This window comes from Silene latifolia, chromosome 9 (genome assembly GCF_048544455.1).
Source record: "Silene latifolia isolate original U9 population chromosome 9, ASM4854445v1, whole genome shotgun sequence".
NCBI lineage: Eukaryota > Viridiplantae > Streptophyta > Magnoliopsida > Caryophyllales > Caryophyllaceae > Silene > Silene latifolia.
Window position 1 is genome coordinate 2602636 of NC_133534.1, and position 21353 is coordinate 2623988.

A 21353-nucleotide genomic window follows, 5' to 3' on the forward strand; every position below is an offset into this window, starting at 1 on the left:
TATAAAAAGTCTAGCCGACGTCACCATTTCCTTAATTTACAACCTTTAATATTTATTGGCCTACCCATAACTCATGTGTGAGCTAATGTTCCCTTCCTCTAGTCATATTCTTCCATGTCTCCTCCAAGTAATTACACGCCACCATCCTATACACTCCTTAAACAACCGACCTCAAAAACTTGTCACCAATTTTTGATGCCAAATCATCTTAAAACTTAAAACAGATTAAGTATAATCGATTATTTTAATGATTATTGATTTTTGTAATTGATAAATTATCATCTTACGCCTAAACGATTATTTAGTTAATTGATCAAACATTTATTCATTACCGTCAATATACAATAGTCTTACATACGAGTAATAATTACAATACACCTTTTAGTTTAGCTTTTTTGATTAACGAATTGTTTCCGATCTAAGCTAATTTCAAGGAAAAAAGTAGTTTCATATAATTTTACTGACTCGCGTTTAAGAATAGGAGTCATAATTCTCGTCATAGTTTGAAAATGAGTTCTATTACAAAAATGATCAAATAAAATCGCTACATAAATACTACAATTATACATATTATTTAGGGTTATTTCATAACAATAATCCATCCTATTGGTGGTCTGCAATAATCACTCCATCCTATCAATAATCTCAATTAAATCCAACATAAGCATCATACCTTCTAATAACGAACCAACTGTTATTTTTTTATGTTTATGTTGGAATATTTGATAGTTTTTTGACAACCTAGCTAGTATATGTGATGTTTATGTGTAATATTTTCAAGTGATAAATCAAGTACTTGATTTATTTGATACACATAAACATAAAAAAATATCAGCTGGTTCATTATTAGAAGATATGGTGTTTAGGTTGGATTTAATTGAGATTATTGATAGGATGAAGTGATTATTGCATACCACCAATATGATGGATTATTGTTATGAAATAACCCAATTTATGCCGGACAATAATAGGGAAAGTCGTCTCCTCAACTCTTCCTCAAGCAATAAAATATCTGAACTTTTAATTAAAGGATTTTTTTTTTCTAGTTAATATTATTCCATAATATCCCACTAATATATAATTCACCTACTTAAAAAATCTTCGCCCATCCAATTTCAAATTGAAGGTTGTCCCACTAGGGCCCTATTGATTCTATGCCATGAACTGTCATACGACTTGCATAGTAACAAGATAACAACATAGCAAATAATATCAGATTATTTTCATCATAATTCCGAAGTCACAAAATCTCATTTAAGGCCAGTGCGTGTCCAAATCGGCTTTGGAGTGATCGGATCTATTTCTCTCACAAATAACCAAATAGAGGAGAGAGGGAAGTACATGGGAGTCCTCACCTTGTCCTCTATCCGTTTTGTGAGTGGCATTCAAAATCGTCACTGCTTCCGAAGCCGTCTTGTGTAAGACTAACTATTCTGAAGTTCACACTTTTTCCCCAATTCACCTTTTTAATTTCACTTATATCTTAGTCACTAGTATATAAAACCACGTTTTTTTTCTCTAAAGTTACAGAGCTCGAAAGCACAATCATTTCGGAAAAAAACACTTTATGCACGTATGATCAAAATTTATACAGTAGCTAGTAAAAATTTCTTGGAACAAAAAAATTTTGACAAGTCGTAACTCCAATCTAATATATCAAAAACATGCCATTTTTATTTTTTACCTTTTCAAATTACGAAAAAAATTCGCAGCTTACCAATCTCGTTATAACTAAGAGATCGATAAAACCAGTCAAGCATTTTAAAAAAATAAGCAATTTGTTAATCTGAAACGACGTATTATCAAACAACATTAACCCTCCTAATTATATATTTTGGTCAAACCCGCTTAGAGCTGGCCATCAGCACGGGCTAACCCGGCCCCGGCCCGTTGTTTTATGCAATTTGGCCCGACTCGCCCTTGGCCCGCATTGGCTCGGGTCAAGCATATCCCAGCCCACCCAAGCCCGTCCCTCGCCTTGGCCTGGCCTGGGTCTGACCAGGAGAGGCCGGCCCGACCCTAGCCCGACCCGAGCACTTATACTAAAATTAACCTGTTGTTTTACCCGTTAATATAATTTGCTTTCACAAACTACTTATACTAAAATTAACCCGCTGTTTCACCTATAGGGGCCAACCTATTCGAGTAGTTCTCTTAAAACAAAATCTTAATTGGAGTAGAATAATCAAAAGCAACCGACGTCCATAACTTAACGGTCTTAACCTCATTACTCCTTAGGTGGACCAATAATATTTCATTGCATCCACAAAACAAAATTACAAACGTATTTCTTCTACTTGAGTCAAACTACATAATTAATCAAAACACGTAATATACACAAAACTTTATTTATTTCATTTCAAATATCCTCATCCATTAAACTCCCTCTATATATACCTTTCATTACAAATCACATAACTCCTACCTCTCTCTCAAAACTCGAGTCATCGACCATCTATATCTATATCTGTATCTATACCGCTTCATATACCTAACTTATAATCGACATGGGCGTGGACTACTACAACACACTAAAGGTAACAAAATCAACCGGTGAAGAAGAGCTAAGAAAGACGTACAAGAAGCTAGCTATGACGTGGCACCCGGACAAGCACCCAAGTGGCGCAAAGGAATTGGCCGAGGCGAAATTCAAACAAATTTGTGAAGCCTATGATGTACTATCCGACCCTACAAAGCGTCATATGTATGATCTTTACGGGGAGGATGCCTTACGTTATGACGACGTCTCCTCCCCCTCGTCCGCCTCTAGCGGGGATTATGTGGGTGACTTCTTTGGCGGGTTTGGAAGCGATAATAGTAATGATAATGATAATAAGAGGGATGGGTATCGAAATTCTCCATTGAAGAGTAAAGCGGAACCAATTGAGAATAACTTGGGGTGTACTTTGGAGGAATTGTATAAGGGTTCTAAACGTAAGATGGCTATTTCGAGGATTGTTCCTGATAAATTTGGGTATGTTCCTTTTATTCGGTTTTAATTTATCGAGTTATAGGAGGTCTTGATTGTACTGAAATTCTAAATACTTGCTTAAAAGTCGTGTAAAGTTGCATGGATATATAAAAAATGATTTTAATCAGTTTCAACCCATACTGCCACGCATGAAACAAACATCCCCTTAACTAGTGTTATAGCATAATCTCATGATCGTGTTTATTTTTTTGAGGTCAAAATTTCAAAATTTTGACCTATAACATATTGAAAACGTAGAAAATTATACACCCTTTGTCTCATCAATTTTTTTAACTTTTTAATTCTTTATAAGAGTATTTTAATTAAAAGTAAATAAATACGGAGTAATTAAGATAGAGGTGTAATATGTTACTAGAATATTTAGGCAAGTAATAAACAATTTTTTGATAAATTATATTTTCAATGAAAAATTTATATATAAATGCTAGAAAATAGGTCAAAGTGCAAAAAGTCAAGTAGAAACAAATTGAAAAAATGGGTAACTATAATACAAAAAGTATAATATGTCAATATCGTTTAGTTGCCAATAAATTTGTTAAATTTATGAGCATATTTATCAATCAACCAAATATGTAAACGTCAAAATTAGGATAAGAAGGGACTAAATTTTAGAGTTGATTTGGTATCCACTATGTCAAGTTACATCATACATATGTGTGTTAGATAAGATCATGTTGAGTTATTACTATTAGGTTGCAAGTGGTTTATCTATGGTTCATGATTATGCGATGTTTACGTCTTAATCATTTGTTTACTTTTTCATTCAACATAAATCATTTTAGAAGTAAGTAAATGAATAAAACGTAAATGAATAAAACGAAGGTTGTATCTGATAAAAAGTTCGTAGGCATGACATAACTATTGTCCACCCTAGCAAAAAAAAAATGTAAATGATTTTGTATAAATAAATAACGAGTAAAAAGTAAATGGCGTGTTTAGATAGATTTTTTTAATATCTATCAAATACGGGTTAAACGACGGATCGCTTTTATAGAATTCTCCCTATGCACAACTCTAGATAACAAGAGGGGCCGGGTATGGAACAAAGTGACGAGAATATATATGACATAATATCAATATTAATATGTCGATATCTCAACATATCTCGATATTTCCTAACATAACATACAATTAAGTAATCAGTTAACTTGTTGACCTTAGCTTACCCCTAAATCTAGATCTTCTAGGTTTATTTTTCATTTTTTTCTGCTAACTGTTCATTATTGGTAGTTGACCAATTACTGGTAGTTAAAGAGTAGATTACTTGTAATCTTGGGGTTGGTCATCTGTCATCTACTTACATTTTAGTAAGATAAGAAGTCTTAAGAAGTGGAAGATATCCTATAATTAAACTAGTCTGGTAGCTTGGTGATATCATATCATGTCGAATTTTCGACATATTCTCCCGTCTCAGTCATTTGTTACGTTTGATTAATTAGATTTAACCCTTAGTAGATGATAATTTAACATTATTTGTTCGCCCCTGTCTGAAAATGAAACTTACAAAGTTTTAAGTTAAGATTTTGAATTCTTTTTTGAGTTTTCAATTTAACATTGCTTGTTTTTCCCCGCTGAATCTGACCAATCTTATTAACCATATTGCAGTAAACCAAGTAGAATGGAGGAAGTACTAGCTATCGACATAAAACCCGGGTGGAAAAGAGGAACCAAGATCACCTTCCAAGACAAAGGTCACCAAGAACCCGGCCTACTACCAGGAGACCTAATATTCGTCGTTGATGAGAGGCCGCATGACATTTACAAGCGAGAAGGAAACGACCTTATAATGACTCAGAAAGTCTCACTAGTCGAGGCTCTAACCGGGACTACTTTGAAATTCACGACTTTGGATGGAAGGAATTTGACTATCGACGTCTATGATGTCGTGAAACCGGGGAGTGAAGTCGTGATCCCGGGTGAGGGAATGCCGATATCCAGGGATCCTAGAAAGAAAGGAAACTTAAGAATCAATTTTGATGTTAAGTTTCCTTCTAGGCTTTCCCCAGAAAAAAAAGCTGTTCTCAAGAGGATCTTAACCTGACCCAAAATTATATAAGTCGGTCTTATACAAGACTGATACTGTACTATATATCGAATGTAGATATTAAATAGGCGTGTGTATTGTCATTTATGTATTATTTTTTGGGATATATAGAGTTGTATATACTAAGACTGTCTCAGTCTCTGAGACCGTCTTAGACAAGAATTATGTTGCAAATAGCGACATTATAGTGTAGAAATACGTGTGAGGTGGTGGCTATTGCGAGACGAGGTGGACTGAGCTTCACCCATTTTATGTGAAGTTTGTATATCAGTTCACTAGTCCTTTATAGTCACTTGTGTAATTTTTGGTGATGTTAAAGTAATTATAAGTACTCTGTATTATGTAATGCTAATCTGTTCTTGTCTTAACATACCGTCTTTTATGACTTTATCAGCTGAGTGAGCTAACATTTGCACCTTACAGTGATTGATTATAAACAAAGATTCCTACTTAAAAAGTAAAGGCGTTGATTTCACTAGATACATCTGTATTTACAACATTATGATTTATGCTAATGTGTTACCTAACATGATAATTTTCCCTTTCCACCCGACACCCGCTCTTAGTTCGAACAAATTCGGATAATTTTCAAGTTAAAGCCGAATACAAAACTTTGAGCTAGAGAATTCAGAGGAAAAAAATATGTGTAATGCTAATGGAGTATTACCATTGACGGTAAATTAAATGTGCCAAAGAATATTACTTTAGATATGCATATAATGATACATTCTTGATCAATAAGAACATCAAAGGGGATGTAGCTCAAATGGTAGAGCGCTCGCTTTGCATGCGAGAGGCACGGGGTTCGATCCCCCGCATCTCCAATTTTTTAAAGATTTTGTAGAATCAATGCGTTTATTTAATTTAATTTTCTTTAATCTATTATTTTTGCGTATCTTCAGACTTCAGTGAAATATTTCAAAGTATAATTGTGTAAAACGGATCCAAAATCATGAAATAAAAAGTGGGAAAAAAAAAACGTTACAAAATACACCGTTTTACACAAATTTACGAACTATGAAGCGATACATTAGTTTTCCTAAGATTGTCACCCTTATAAAATACCGTAAGCTATAAGACTGTAACTATCACAATTCACACAAATACATTTGAATTTGAACATGGATCCAATATAACTCCATTATTAAGCCATAATTATTATATCGATAATTAAGGTGTGACTAGGCTCGGTGTTTCTCAATTTTCCTTTGAAGCTCTTCGCGCCTTGCTCCAGTAACCCTGTCGATTTCTTTTCCTCTCTTAATGAACAGGAATGCCGGCAATGTTTGAACTCCGAACTCTTGTGATATACTCTGTTTAACATCCATATATGTTTCACATTAGTAAACATTTTTAAGTGAATATAGAGGAATGTTGTTTATTATGTAGTTCTTACAAATAATTCATCGACATCAATCTTGTTAAACTCGACATCAATGTAATGAGCAGCATATTCGTCAAGGACTGGTGCCATGAATCGGCATGGTGAACACCATGAAGCCGTGAAGTATATCACAATCTACAAAGTAATTCCCGAACAAAAATGAGTAACACATCTTATGACTTTATCAGCTGAGTTAGCTGACATCTGCATGGAATATTTGTTTACAAATGTGGCATTTCATAAAATGGACTTAGTAAGAATAACAATATATACCAGTTTATCAGACATCTGAGAGGCATGAAAGTGATTCCTCCAACACGCGGAAGAATGAAAGGCAACAACCCGGTTAGTGTTCGCAGTGTGACTGGAAATGGCAGCAACGGCATTGGACCGGTTGTAGTGATTAACCGGTTCTTGGCGAAATTCAGACCATTGGGTAGCAGGGGACTTGTAATAAGCAGGGGTGTGTATAATAGGCTTACTTTGAATTGGTAATTCTCTTCTGTAATAGCTTGACATGTTTGATTTTTTTGTTTTAATTATTTGTAAGGAATTTGGAAAAAATGTTATAAGAGCAAATAAATTTTAAGTATTTTGTTATTGATTTGCCTTTGGATTGATGGATTAAGAGGGTTTGATGATGCATGTTGTTTTATAGTTGAAATGGAATATTTTGTGTTACTCATGAGAATATTTAATTTATTGTATGTTGAACTGATTCTTCTAAGAATCCTTGTGCTCAATTGACTCAATTCTTAATCCAAAATACACATTTTCAATATGTATTGTATCATAGGTATAAAAAAGATATATTGTACGTGGATTAAGTAATTTCTTGATATGTAGTCAAGACTTGAGAGGGTTTAGTAGAAACTCTATTGCTAGAATTAGGTTATGTATACTCCTTGGCCTAGTTCTTAGTAATGACGTATCCAGGATTTAAAGTTAGAGACGAAACATAACACGCAAATTCTAGGGGAAACTGGTAAGTAGAAAATTAATTAGGAAAATAAAAAATAACTAAGGGGGCTAAAAATGTTAAGTATCTCGTCGCTCAAGCTTAAAGGTAAACCTGACAAACTGATCGGACCCGAATTGAATACATGTATCTGCCCAAAAACCGAATTGATCCGATCTAATCCAACCTGATCTGAATGTTTATTATTGCATACTGACTGTTATTTCCAAATAACTTGATAACAACCAACCCAAAAATGGCTCGAATCCGTAATGATTGGCGCAACTCGAACTGATCCGAATTTTTACAAACCCAAAACGACCCTACTCGGACTGACCGATCAAATTGACATGTTTGCCAACTCTATTGAAATGCTCTCAAATCTATTATTTATATTAACTTAATGTACGATGACATGATAGACCGAAATACCGAATGTACACCCTAATTTCACACGATAACCTGATAGACCTAATGTACACCCTAATTTCACAAGGATTCAACGACTTGTAACTACCAACACATAGTAATTTGTAGAGAATATATATGTATTTGGCTTTTCCCAACAATAATTGTTCTGAGCACAAGGCATCCATCCCCAATTCTCTATTTCCCTTCTTAGAGTACAAAGTTTTGTACTTTAAACGTGCACTTACTTTATAATGATCCATACGTAATAAATCTCCAATAGTTACACGATATTTTAGTGCCACCACATCAAGTAGTTATAAGTATATGATACTTATTCATCTTTTTCATTTAGGTCTAATTTTCCAAAAAAACTTTTCATTAAATCGGTATATGAAAATATTATTTAATACGTTACTCAATTGTGTGCAAAAACCAGGCATAAAGAATTTGATAGGATGGAGAAAGTATATAATTTTAGATGGTGTATAAATAATGTATTCACTGGCGGATCCATGTATAAAGACTCGGGGACTCGGGGTCATGGGAGATTGAAAAACAACCTCATTTTTGTGTATTGTAGGCCAAGAAAAACATTTTTTCAATTTTTATATAAAACTAGACTTAATATCTTTATTATTATTATTATGGTTGCAATATTTTAATCTAATTAAACAAATAGGATACTCATAACATTTTTTTGCGAGGTAATTGTGGCGTCCCACACTCCACTTTATGGGGTCCTTCTCCTTAAAATCAGAAAATTTACAGCAATATTTTTTCATTTGGGGTGTCTTTGGAATTAGGGATGGCAATGGATAGGGTTTGGGCAGGGTCCGCCTAGACCCGGACCCGATCCGAGATTTACCCGTACCCTACCCAGACCCGCAAGGGTCTAAAATTTGAGGACCCATACCCGGACCCTATGGGTAAGGGTATGGTCTGGGTCTACCCGTGGGTCCGAGTTTCAACCACTTTAGTAACAAGATTAACAGGTATAGGTCTATAATATTAAAAAAAAAAAAAATCATACTACTTTAACATTATGAGTTTATTAATCTGCCGTTAATGGTGGTTGTCGGTGGCCGGCTATTAAAGAGGTGGTTGCCAGTCGCGTATCAGTGCTGTGGTGGTGGTTTTCCTGTGTCAGTGGTGGAGTGGTGGTATTGTCAGAAGAGTTTGGTTGGGTTTTATCACTTTATGGGATGAGGGATAGAAAGAGACTTTAGTTGAGTTTCTACAGTCTGCCAGTATGAATTCAGAAAAGTTGTAATTTTGATTTTTTTTCTTTAATAAAGGGTCGGGTATGGGTCTCATAACTTATACCCGGACCCGAAATATTTTCTTAAGACCCATACTCGACCCATATCCATTGGGTCTGAAAAATAAGACCCATACCCGACCCATTAGGATCCGACCCTCAGGGTCTGGGTCGGGTCCCCGACCCACTGCCATCCCTACTTGGAACCCATATGCATGTAGGTAAAATAAAGTTCTCATCCAAACCAAATGTTACGTTTGACTTTTTGGCACTATTCATAATTGTAGAAAATCTTTGGTATTATTAGTAATGTATAAGAGAAAACATAGTCATGCGAGATCTTGTTTAATTCATCGTCATGAATGCTATAAGAATATCAAGTTTTTATAATTTTTAATAATGTGTAACTAAAGATATTCACGTTGCAAAACACGCATCGACAAGCGTGATAAAGTCAAATGTAACCTTTGGTTTGGATGGGAGGGAGTATTTAACGGATTGGGGTTATTTTGAAAGTAATTACCAAGAATGGGTCCACTTAGGCTCGGTTTTGTCGAACCTGTGACTTGATTAAGGTCGCTTGGCCGGGAAGCGACTTGAGTTCCGGTCGTCCAGCCACTGAGCAACCATAGCAGACGCAGCAAAAAAAAAAAAAAGTCATGTGGAATTGAACTACAGACCTTCTGACAGTTTGTACTGCAAGTCTACCACCAGAGCAAGAAAATTTTTATATGTAATTTAAGCGTGAAAACATTAAATCAGTTATCTGTTATTCGCTGCATTTTTGCAACTACTAATCTACTATTAAATGTGTGAAAATATCACATAGTAACTTTGGCCTACTGGTTAGAGTATGCACAAATAGGTAAGATCTGGTTCGATTATCCCTAACTTAATGGGCTTTTTTTTTTTTTTTGCGTCGTGAATAGTCGCTCAGCCGCTGGACGACCGGAACCCAAATCGCTTTCCGGCCGAGCAACCTTAATCCAAGCTTCCCTAAAACCAAGTCTACGTGCACCCATTTTGGATAATTACTTTCAATGAAAACCCAATCCGCTAAATACTTTGTTATATAACCTTATTTTAGAAAAAAACTCTAATATGTCGGTGTCTATTTAATATCAGGGTCGGTTTTAATTTATTGGGGGGTAAGAATGACCTCGTGTTTGTGGAAATGTGGTCAATTTTAGATACGTAGTAGTAAAATTGCAAAGTGTAGACTAAAAAATACGATATTGAGCTTCTAGCAATCTTTTTGAGTTAGAAAATGGAAATGTGGTGAAATTTTTTTTTAAGATCAGTCATAAAAATAACCGATCTGAAAAGGAAAAATTGATCCATTCTGAACTCGTGGTTAAGAGTTACGGTTGGATATAATTCTGTAATTGAAAATATTATATTTAGAAGATTTAGAGGGTGGGAAAATAAACAGAGATTATAAAATATATAGAAAGAAATACAAATCTGGTGCATGACATCAAATGAGCAAAAGAGACTATGAATACTAATGTGAGAGACTACGGAAATAAGAGATTTAATGGGGTTAACTGGTTAAGAGCTTATCACTAATTGTGCAGTATGGATCATCTGTCCCACTTTTGTGTCCCAATTTGTGTGTCACTCCAATCACCTTCTGACACATCACTTGTTGCAAAATAAAATATTGCAATAATTATATTTATTTGTTGATGTGTTAGAAGGTGATTAGAGTGGCACACAGATTGGGACACCAAATGGGACAGAGGATCCCCACTCCTAATTGTGAGCTAATGGAATTAATTAGAAAACCCACGTATATTATGTCTAGTTAACAAGGCAACAAGTACCAAAGTAAACAGAAGTACGTTAATTTTGACGGAAAACGTGACCCAGGTCCTTAAAGCTTGGCTTTTGAAGTTTAGGTCCTCATAGCTACATTAGTATATAGGTGAGGTCCTTGTTGTATGGTTTACTTGTTGAGCACCCATAACAATAGTAATAGGAAATTGGGGAAATTGTAAAACTTATTGAGAGGATATATATAACTTTTTAGCATGCCATTTGCGTTATTTGTCGGTGTCTAGTTAATATGTTGGTGTCTATTTAATATCAGGGTCGGTTTTAATTTATTGGGGGGGGGGGGGGTTTGGTTGGGAATGACCTTGTGCTTGTGCTATACGATGCTATTGGTCAAAATATTTGGTTACATTTATTTTCATGAAAATGGCTTGAAGATTGGAGTATAAAACAAGATATAGAGCTTTAATTTTTTTGAAAATTTTCGTAAATGTAATGGTGCTGTGTATCTTAATGGTGTTTTATTTTGTTGATATGGCCAAGACAAAGCACGAAAGGCGCATGAGGTATGCTATGTGGGATGGTCATGTACCTGCGAATTGTTTTCTCGTGCGGTTCCATTTAGGTTTGTCTCATGATCCGTATTACTTATTCTAAAGTTTATTTTAGAGTAGAGATGCATGATGTTTGTTTTGGTAGAGTTCTAATATTGAAATTATTACATACACTCAATACACCCACTCCCTTTTTCCTAATTAATTATTAAGTATTATTTTAATATTTTACTAGAACTTGTCATCCTATAGCTTTTCTCATTATTATTATTTTTCATCTATTGTTGAACCAATGAGGAAGGGCCTTTTGATTGTTTGAACTACTAAAGCCTTTATTTTCGATTGAAACTAAGCTAATTTTGACGGATAAAAAATTCTATTGGAATAAAGTGGCCTGGTGACTTTAAGATGAGCCAATAGAGTTCATAACGGTAAAGTTGTTTTGTTAGGAGTAAAAAATTGCCGATCTAATAGCATTCTCATAGCGGAAATCTCATATTAAAAGAAGGCATTATAGCTAGACCTGTCAAAACTCGTCCCGACCTAAAAACCCGACCCGTCGGACCCTTTTTTTTTTTGGGTTACAAACCCCGATTTTTTGACCTGCGACCCGAAATGATCCGAACTTTTATAATATTTAATAATAAAATAATTATTAAATAAACTTTTATAATATTTAATAATAAAATAATTATTAATAATAAAATTGTTCCGGGTGTAATTCCAGAGCAAGTATTGTTACCACCCGTGGCTTGTAGAATAATGTCTTGAGTTGAACCCTTCTTGTCTTTATCGTTCCTCTCGGCCTCTCCTGCAACAATGAACGAACTGAGGGCTTGGCTTTGTGCCAAGCGTACTCACTCCGACGCTCAAGTCGATGAAACTTAAGGGATAAGTTGTTACTTGGCTGAATGTATATTGTAGAGAGATAAGGAAGATAATACCAGATGAATAGTGTTTCTTAGGTTAAGTTGTGGATCCTTTCCTCAATGAAGGTTGAGGAGTATTTATAGGCTTTCACCTTTTGTCACGTAGTGCCAAGTGGCCAAGTGGCTAGCGGTGGAAAGATCGATCTACCCCTCGGCCGAGGGACCTATGGCAGGCCGGCGGGCCCTGTTGACTCACCGCCGAGGGGTCTTGGATATGAATACGCGGGTATGTGTCCCGGCTGGCAGGTTGCCATGCCGAGACCCAGGCTGGCAGGCCGATGGGCTGCATCGGCTAGGCGGTCTAGGTCGTTGACTTGCTGTGGGTATCTTTGACCTTGCTCAATATGTTGACTTGATCAGCGGTGCAGAATATGCCCCATCAAAAATAATTATTAAAATAATAATTTTAAATATTTAATAATAAAATAATTATTAAATAAACTCTATTTTAATTATTATATCAATATAATTATTGTCTATGATGAATATGATCAAAATAATAATAATAATTTTAAATATATTTTACTTTCTAGAAAAATATTTTTTTAAATTTAAAAATTCGTTTAAAAAAGATGTTAAAATTATTTCTTTGCCCATATCTGACTCGACCCGACCCGTTTGACATGTCTAATTATTGCCCTAGATACTTAAGGATTTCAAAGTTAATTGTTGGAAGTGATTATTGGTTGTGTATTACGAAAACCTATTTAAGCACGCCATGTATATTGTACGGCATCGATCATTGTAATAGGCATTTTTGTTGATCCCATGGTTAGTACTTCATCATTATTAGATTTATGGGGTAACATGCATAATATGCAAATAATTTCTACAGAAATACTATTTTTGAATATGGATTTCGTAGTATGTACTCTCTTACATTTACCCCAAAGGTAACATGAATTCACTTTTCTCCATGTTACCTATGGAGTGGATGAGAGGGAGCAAATAGCCCAAGTCAATTGACCTAGCCCGACGCAGCCCAGTTCGTAAGTCCTCGAAGTGGTTGGGGAAGTCACATAAGCTACCAGATACATAACTCATTAGCGCTACGCAACACAAAAATACCCATAATGAGCTGACTTGACTTGACCGATGAGATGACTTAACGTGACCAATCCAAACCGTATTCATATTTAGGCCCTGTTCTTTTGGACTTAATGTCACTTAATTTAAGTTAATTTCAGATCCTATAAGTTCAGTTCAGTTCAGTTTAGATCCTATAAGTTCAGTTCAGATCATATAAGTTAAGTTCAGTTCAGTTGAGATCCTATAATTTCAGTTCAGTTCAGATCCTATAAGTTCAGTTCAGTTCAGTTCAGTTCAGTTTAGATCCTATAAGTTTAGTTCAGATCCTATAAGTTCAGATCCTATAAGTTCAGTTCAGATCCTATAAGTTCAATTCAGTTCAGATCTTATAAGTTCAGTTCAGTTCAGATCCTATAAATTTCAGTCCAAAAGAACAGGGCCTTACCCTAAAATGACTCGCCAAAATGAATCAACCTAAATTCTAAACCTATTTAGACCATCCCCAAGCAAGGGTCGCCTTAACTGAGTCACCACCCCATTTTACTCTTAATCACACCTAATTAATCTTGACCCAGTTTTACCCTCCCAAGCAGAAAGTCACGACCTAGGTCACCAATTAAACTATTTGTCACTTTTTCCATTTTCCCAATCATTTTTTACATTTTCTATCCCATCAAACTTTTTCTCCTATTTATTAGTTTTAAGTTTTAATTTAACAAATATATTGATAAATTTTGTAATTTTAACTTGAATAAGAAATAAAAGTTTGTTACTACTTATTTACTCCAATCCCTAAATTTACATTAATATTTCACCCCCATTTTTTATCTGCATCACCCTATTTCATCACCATCTTTTAATTATTCATCTTATATTTTTACATCAAAATCATCATCTTTTCTTTACCCAAATGAAAGCCTCCCAAATCGTCATTTTACATCAAAATCATCATCTTTTATAGACCCAGATTGATATTTCCCAACTCATCATCATTCTCCATATATTTCCCAAATCGAAAACAACATCAATCAGACGATTTTGCTGCATGGCGATCATCATCATCGAATACCGTCATCAGCAGCACCATTGCGCATCACCATCATCGAATCGTCATCACCATCGGGCAACCTTTGTTTTTCCAGGTATAATCTGATTTATTTTAATGTTGTGAGACGATTTTGATTTTGCTGCATGTTAAAATGATATTGCTGCCTGATTTTGCCGATTGTTAGATCTCTTAATTGATTAATACAATGGAGTAAATATAAGAATATAGAAAAAACACAAATTCTCATTGAAGACAGGACATATCCGTCACAAGCTGAAGACGGATACCATTTTACCTCACAATGTACCCATTTTTTCTCTCTCTGCAACACTATTCATGTGGTCCCCTTTCTCCACTAACCCATTTTATTACCATTTTATCTCACAAAATATCCGTCACAAATGGTAACCCGTCACAAGGGAGACCAATTGTAGAAAAAATGAAAGTGGGTAAAAAATATCAAAATTGAGTTCATTGGATAGATAATCAATAGATATACTCGTTTTTTTAAGGCTCATAATTTATTTTATTTTGGTTTAGTCTACCATTCTCATCTAATTTCTTTATCAAATTATCTCTCACCTTTGCAGGTACCGAGTAAAGCAAACAGGAATGCAGCAGGCTGCACTGACCTATTTACTGTGGAATTTTAAGTGGAACCAATGAGAGCATAACACCTATGAGGTCATGAACGGGGTCAATTTTATCAACTGAGGGTCACCAGTTGCCCTCCAACTGACCTCTTTCACAACTGGGTCATGCTAATTTACCTCCTAATTGGGTCATGACCTTGCTTGGGGATGGTCTTACAGCCTTTCAACTCGCCGTTTCTATATTTACAGCGTGGTAACATAGTCAGATCTGCAAAACTCAAGCACCCAACACACAGCATACAGAGAGAAAGAGAGAAAGGTAAGAAAAACTCACCTAATTTCTCTCTGTTTCCATGCTTAATTTTTTGGATCTATCCATTATCATAGAATGATGGTCAGTTTACTAAGATCTCACATTATTTCGTCTGCATTTTTATTTTATGTGATTTATATCATCATTTTATGCATTGTGTATATTTATTGTGAATCTAGTAAAACTTTCAAAGATACCCAATTTAATTAAATTAGTAATTGGGTAAAAGTTGATATCTTTTCTTAGTTCATGATGTTATTGTTGTATAATGTGTTTAAATTTGATTAATTTTTGTGTAATGATTTAGTGCCCAAATGCCCAAATTGGTTAGTTTTTAGGAGATTGTTTCTAAAGCTGATTTCTTTGATGAAATTAATTAGTACCCAGAATGCTATACACCATTTCTTGTTTAATTAACTTAAACGACTCTCACATCCGAATAAAATAGAGATGGAAATAAAAGGGAGGTTGTGACTTGTGAGAGGTCTTAAGTTAAGACGGACCTTAAGCGAGACCAACTGAATGTTATAAGCCTTGATTTTGTTTGATTTTGGAACATAATCATGTTAGTGTTCATGAATTCTCAGTTTTACAGTGAGATTTAGAAGATACTAATCTTATTGAATTTGGGTTTTGATAAGAATTCTTTGTTTCAAAGACTTGAAAGAGGGAGGACAATGTTATCTCAATATATATATGTGAGTTTAAATTGACCTATTTTATCAATGTACCTACTTTCATCTTGGGTCATTCGGAAACAGCCTCTTTGTGTTGCTAACACAAGGGTAATGCTGCGTACATCCGACCCCCTACCCCGCAATTTGCGGGAGCCATTGAAGCACTGGGGTAATGTTGTTGTTATTGTTGTATCCATTATCAATTTAGTTTCTTTAGCTTAATTTAATCAAGTGCATTCTTCTGTTCAAGATGATGAGTGGATCTATCCATTATCAATTTAGTTTCTTTAGTTTAATTTAATCAAAGATTGTCTTTTGTAATTGGATATATGCTAAGTGTTTGTCATTGTCATTAGCCCTAATACATTGTTAATCTCTGTTTGCATTCTTCTGTTCAAGATGATGCAGGCAGGTATATTTGGAGGTCGCGAGGCCGGACGAGGGGCTGCCGCAGGGCGCGGGGCCGGAGGAGGGTCTGCCGGCGGGCGTGGGGCCGAAGGAGGGGCTGCAGAAACTCCATTCCCCTGATGGCCCACCAACCCACCAACCATCTGGAACATTTGGCATCACCGGCGGTTCAGCAAGTGCGAGATGAACAACCCCTGTGCATTTTGTAACCCCATAAGTACATATAAACATTTTCAAATTAATAAGAAAAGGGAAAAGTGGAAGAAAAATGGAAGGAAGAGGCTTACTTATATGAGCAAGTAACCCCTGCATTCCGAGATCATTATACACTGTAATGCAGAATGGCCAGTATCTAACATCTGTCAAAAATGGAAGGTATCGAACATGCTTCCACACAACCCCCATTGCTCTTGTTCGTACACTGACTGGATCCGTACTTACAGTAAAATTTTCGTCTATGTGATACTCTGGTGATAGTGTCGAAAGCGTCTCAAGCACGTCTCCAGGGATTTCAAAAAGCGGAAACTCAGTTACTTCAATTGGGGGAAAACTCTCCAGGGATTTCAAAAAGCGGAATCTCAGTTATTTCAATTGGGGGAAAACTCAGTTACTCCGGCCCTGACGCGTTTGGAAGAAGTTTTCCCCCAATTGAAGCAACTGAGTTTCCGCTTTTTGAAATCCCTGGAGACGTGCTTGAGACGCTTACGACACTATAACCAGAGTATCACATAGACGAAAATTTTACTGTAAGTACGGATCCAGTCAGTGTACGAACAAGAGCAATGAGGGTTGTGTGGAAGCATGTTCGATACCTTCCATTTTTGACAGATGTTAGATACTGGCCATTCTGCATTACAGTGTATAATGATTTCGGAATGCAGGGGTTACTTGCTCATATAAGTAAGTCTCTTCCTTCCATTTTTCTTCCACTTTTCCCTTTTCTTATTAATTTGAAAATGTTTATATGTACTTATGGGTTACAAAATGCACAGGGGCTGCTCATCTCGCACTTGCTGAACCGCCGGTGATGCCAAATGTTGCAGATGGTTGGTGGGCCATCAGGGGAATGGAGTTTCTGCAGCACACCGATACTCATCCGCCCATAGTCGGACATAGTGCAACCTTAAAGTACGGGGTGTTTGAGGCTGGGGGTGTGTGGTTCATGCGTGAGCCAAGTGTTGCTGTGACCGAAACCGGAGATGCATTTCCGCAACCTCACCAGGACAGATTTATCATTGAGGGTGTGGCTGCACTACCATTCAATGAGATTCTTCTCTTCCAGTTGCCTACTCATTAGGAGACCTATCTACTCCTATTTCATTTGCCTGTCTTAGGAGATTTACCTAGTAGTAGACATTACTTATCTACTGAAGTACTATTTGGCTAAAATAAAAGTTCTGCACAATTGATTTTGTAAGTTGCCTACTCATTAGGAGACCTATCTACTCAGTGATTGTGTTTTATGTAGCATAAGTAGTAGATAAGTAACTGAGTTTTATGTAGCATCTCTCTCTGGTCACTTATATGTTTCCGCTTTTTGGTATGGCGTTGTTTTTGGTATGGCATTCCATGGGTTTTATGTAGCATCTCTCTCTGGTCACTTATATGTTTGATCTAGTCGTCCTTCCATGTGGCATTTATCTGAAAGCACTGAGAAAGGGTATGACGCAAAGCGGCAAAGGGATTGAAAATTAAGATAAACCTTTGATAAGTTTTCCAAAAATTACTCGACTTTTTTTTTTATCTTCGATAATAATAATCCAATTTTAGTATTTTTTGGCACAAATCCCAAAATCTCACCATAAATGTTACTGTATTTTGTAAAAATTCAAAGATGGTTTGAATTGACAACTGGCATATTAATAATGCTTCACAATATATAATACCGTATATAATTAAATTTGCAAAATACTTTTTGTTAGTTTAATTAGTACTAATTGAGTATTTTAACCCCTAAACGAAAGTGGCTTGATCCAAAATGACTCATACAGTCTTACCTCAAGATGAGCCGGCCTTAGTGGTACATATTATCGATAGAGAGTTTGAAAACGGAGTACTACATAATTACGCAATTAAAATGATAAAAAAAATTATGAAATTAACTTTGAATTAGAGAAAAAGGGGAGATGATAAAATGCCAATGATTGGCTTTTTTTTCGGCTGTTAAGAGCTGAACTGAATGAAATTTAGTTTAATTGAACTAAATAAAGCTAAAATAAGAGTTAAGTTGTAAAAAGGTAGGCTGAACTGAATAAATCAGGACTGAATTGAATTAAGCTAAACAGATAGTCAGAAAAAATAGGACCTTAGGAGAGTTCCGACACCTTGTTGTCGGAAAATCAAACCTCTAGAATTGTAAGAATGAGCGGGAAACATTTGATGACTTGGGTAGTAATAAGAACCACCATCCATGATTGATAATTTCACGGCTCAAATATAATTTTCTCAAGGGATTTATTTCTTTTTTCTTTTATTACTTTCTTTTCCCTCCTTTAAATCATTACTCGTGCTATTTTCATCGAGCCCTCCCCTATTTATAAGCAAGTCACTAGTGATTAAAGTAGATGTTTTCAGAATAGTCTATACTCTATACTAGTATTGGTGCCCGGCTTCGCCCGGGCTACCTCTACTCTCCGTTAATTTTTTTTGTTCATTAATATATTTTTCTATGATATATCCTAAAATTACGATTAAATAAATTTTGAGACAAATTCATTACTCCCGCTATTAATATTTTACTCTTATTAATGAAACAATAGTAATAACATTTTACTACTTGCCCGTAATCATTGTTACTTTCACTACTCCCGCTGTAATTATTGTTACTGTCACTACTGCCGGCATTAATATTGATAATTTCACTACTCCCGCCGTAATTATTGTTACTTTCACTATTGCCGCATTAATATTGATTATTTCACTACTCCCATTGTTGTTTCTACCACTTTCACTAATCTCGCTGATAATATTGTTACTTTTACCATTCAAACGTGTGATTACTATCATAAAACTATATCCAATGCTATTACAATTCTTTTCTTAACTGACGAAATTACTTTTATTATTTAAGCATGCAATTTTAAGAGGATTATATCTATATCTATCTATCTATCTATCTATATATAACTACTTCCTCCATTCAACTCCAAACTACCATAGTACACTTTTCACGTTTGCCAACGCATGTTTTGTGCGGTAAATATCATTAGCTACGTATATGCAAAAATTATAAAAGTTACATATTTTTAATGTACTCGTAAAGACGAATCAAATAAGATCCCACAAGAATATATTTTCACTTATATATTGAGAGAAAATTGCAATTGAAGATTCATTTGTGAATAGTATGCAAAAACCAATATGGTAGTTTGGAGTTGAATGGAGGAAGTATAAAACAATAACCATTACACGTCATACTTGCCACGTGTCCTAAGCTCCTTCATTATTTTCCCGCCCAAGCTTTCACAAGTCACCAAAGAGTCTAACCTAAAATATTCTTCCTAATCCTACTGCCGACTTTTTTTTCAATTGGTCTCCCTTGTGACGGGTTACCATTTGTGACGGATATTTTGTGAGATAAAATGGTAACAAAATGGGTTAGTGGAGAAAGGGAACCACATAAATAGTGTTTCAGAAAGAGAAAAAGTGGGTACATTGTGAGGTAAAATGGTATCCGTCTTCAGCTTGTGACGGATATGTCATGTCTTCAATGAGAATTTGTGCTTTAGAAATCATTCCTATTCTCGCTAATTTATTCAGGTCTCTGAGAATTCATTGTGCGCATAGATTCATGAAAGACCTTCGATCAGATTGCAGATGCCTTCTTTTCCCCATTAAACTCATCTCAACATTTTCCTGTAAGTCATTATTCCCGGTTTGTTTCGCGTTTTTGTGACTAATATTCACAATTTTTCCGAATCTTTAACATGCTACGGTTCCAGATTTACTATTTTTCGCCGAGGATTTGTAGAATCAAATAAAGAAATGTTTGTCAAATGCGTATTGTTTGATTGAAATATCTTGCGATTCCTTCATCTTGGGGTTGTTTCGATTTTGGAATGCAGGTGTTTGTTTAGTTTTTTACATGTTGATCATGAATCCGTAAGTTGAAAAGTTTTCCAGTTTCATTTTGTTTTTCTAATTGGTCATGTTATTCAAATTTAGAATTTTATTAACTTGAACAGCTTCTTAATAGAAACTACCCAGATATTTGATCAATGATACTCCTGTTTTCAATTTCTATTCTTTGTGAGTTGTGAGAGGTATTTTAATCAAAGGCAAACAAATGATTGAGACGAGGGAGTATTATTCAAATTGCCTTTTTTTAGTGTGTTTTTTAAATTAGAACTAATATTTTTAGGATGCAAACATACTATGAGTCGATGCAATAACGTTTGAAACAATAAGTGAGATCTTAAGATGGTTTAATGTTTCCATGAATGAGTGATGTTCATGTATATATGCTCTATGGCTAGAATCTCAGTACAAATGAAGTTTGTCACTGTTGTTAATGCTTTATATTTATTTTGAATTAGAAGCGTAGTTGGTAACAAAATGTTCATATAATAATACTCCCACGTCCCAGTCATTTGTTTGCGTTTGATTAAAATACCTCTCTCAAAGAATAAAAAGGCAAATAAATAAGTGAGACAAAGAGAGCAATTTGTTTAATCTCAACGAAGTTTGTCATTGTGGCTGATCATGGTTGTCGTATTAAGAATATGGTTCATACTGCTTCAAAATTTGACTGTGATGTAATATGGGCTATGTGCAGAAATTTAAATTTCATGTTCAAACACATCTTTTGGTGTAAGTTGTGTATGTTAGTCACTTAGCATATTGGGTTATTGTGTATGAGTTGTAGATTATTCACAAGTTGTTGGTAGTACTCCTTATTTCCTTAATAATTCAACTACACCAAGTACCATTGTATTTAGAACATATTGGCCGTAAATAATTCTTCTTAACGATCTGGGATT

General features: G+C 35.1%; 2 protein-coding genes, 1 long non-coding RNA gene and 1 other non-coding gene across 4 annotated transcripts; 3 read left to right on the forward strand and 1 right to left on the reverse strand.

Moving 5' to 3' along the window:
- Window positions 1-2344: 2344 nt before the first annotated feature.
- On the forward strand, window positions 2345-5404 carry LOC141598685 (uncharacterized). The gene is made up of 2 exons (XM_074418418.1): window positions 2345-2974; window positions 4598-5404. The coding sequence occupies exons 1-2, from the start codon at window positions 2508-2510 to the stop codon at window positions 5031-5033; spliced, it is 903 nt and encodes a 300-aa protein (XP_074274519.1). The 5' UTR covers window positions 2345-2507; the 3' UTR covers window positions 5034-5404.
- Window positions 5405-5787: 383 nt separating this feature from the next.
- TRNAA-UGC (transfer RNA alanine (anticodon UGC)) lies at window positions 5788-5860 on the forward strand. Its single transcript has one exon. It is a non-coding gene; the product is annotated as a tRNA-Ala (tRNA).
- A 357-nt stretch (window positions 5861-6217) lies between these two features.
- LOC141599980 (thioredoxin H5-like) lies at window positions 6218-6939 on the reverse strand. The gene is made up of 3 exons (XM_074420127.1): window positions 6694-6939; window positions 6433-6555; window positions 6218-6349 (listed from the first exon to the last, which is right to left on the reverse strand). The coding sequence occupies exons 1-3, from the start codon at window positions 6937-6939 to the stop codon at window positions 6218-6220; spliced, it is 501 nt and encodes a 166-aa protein (XP_074276228.1).
- A 7190-nt stretch (window positions 6940-14129) lies between these two features.
- Window positions 14130-16519, forward strand: LOC141602338 (uncharacterized). The gene is made up of 3 exons (XR_012524412.1): window positions 14130-14477; window positions 14974-15295; window positions 16366-16519. It is a non-coding gene; the product is annotated as an uncharacterized LOC141602338 (long non-coding RNA).
- The last annotated feature ends 4834 nt before the right edge of the window (window positions 16520-21353 follow it).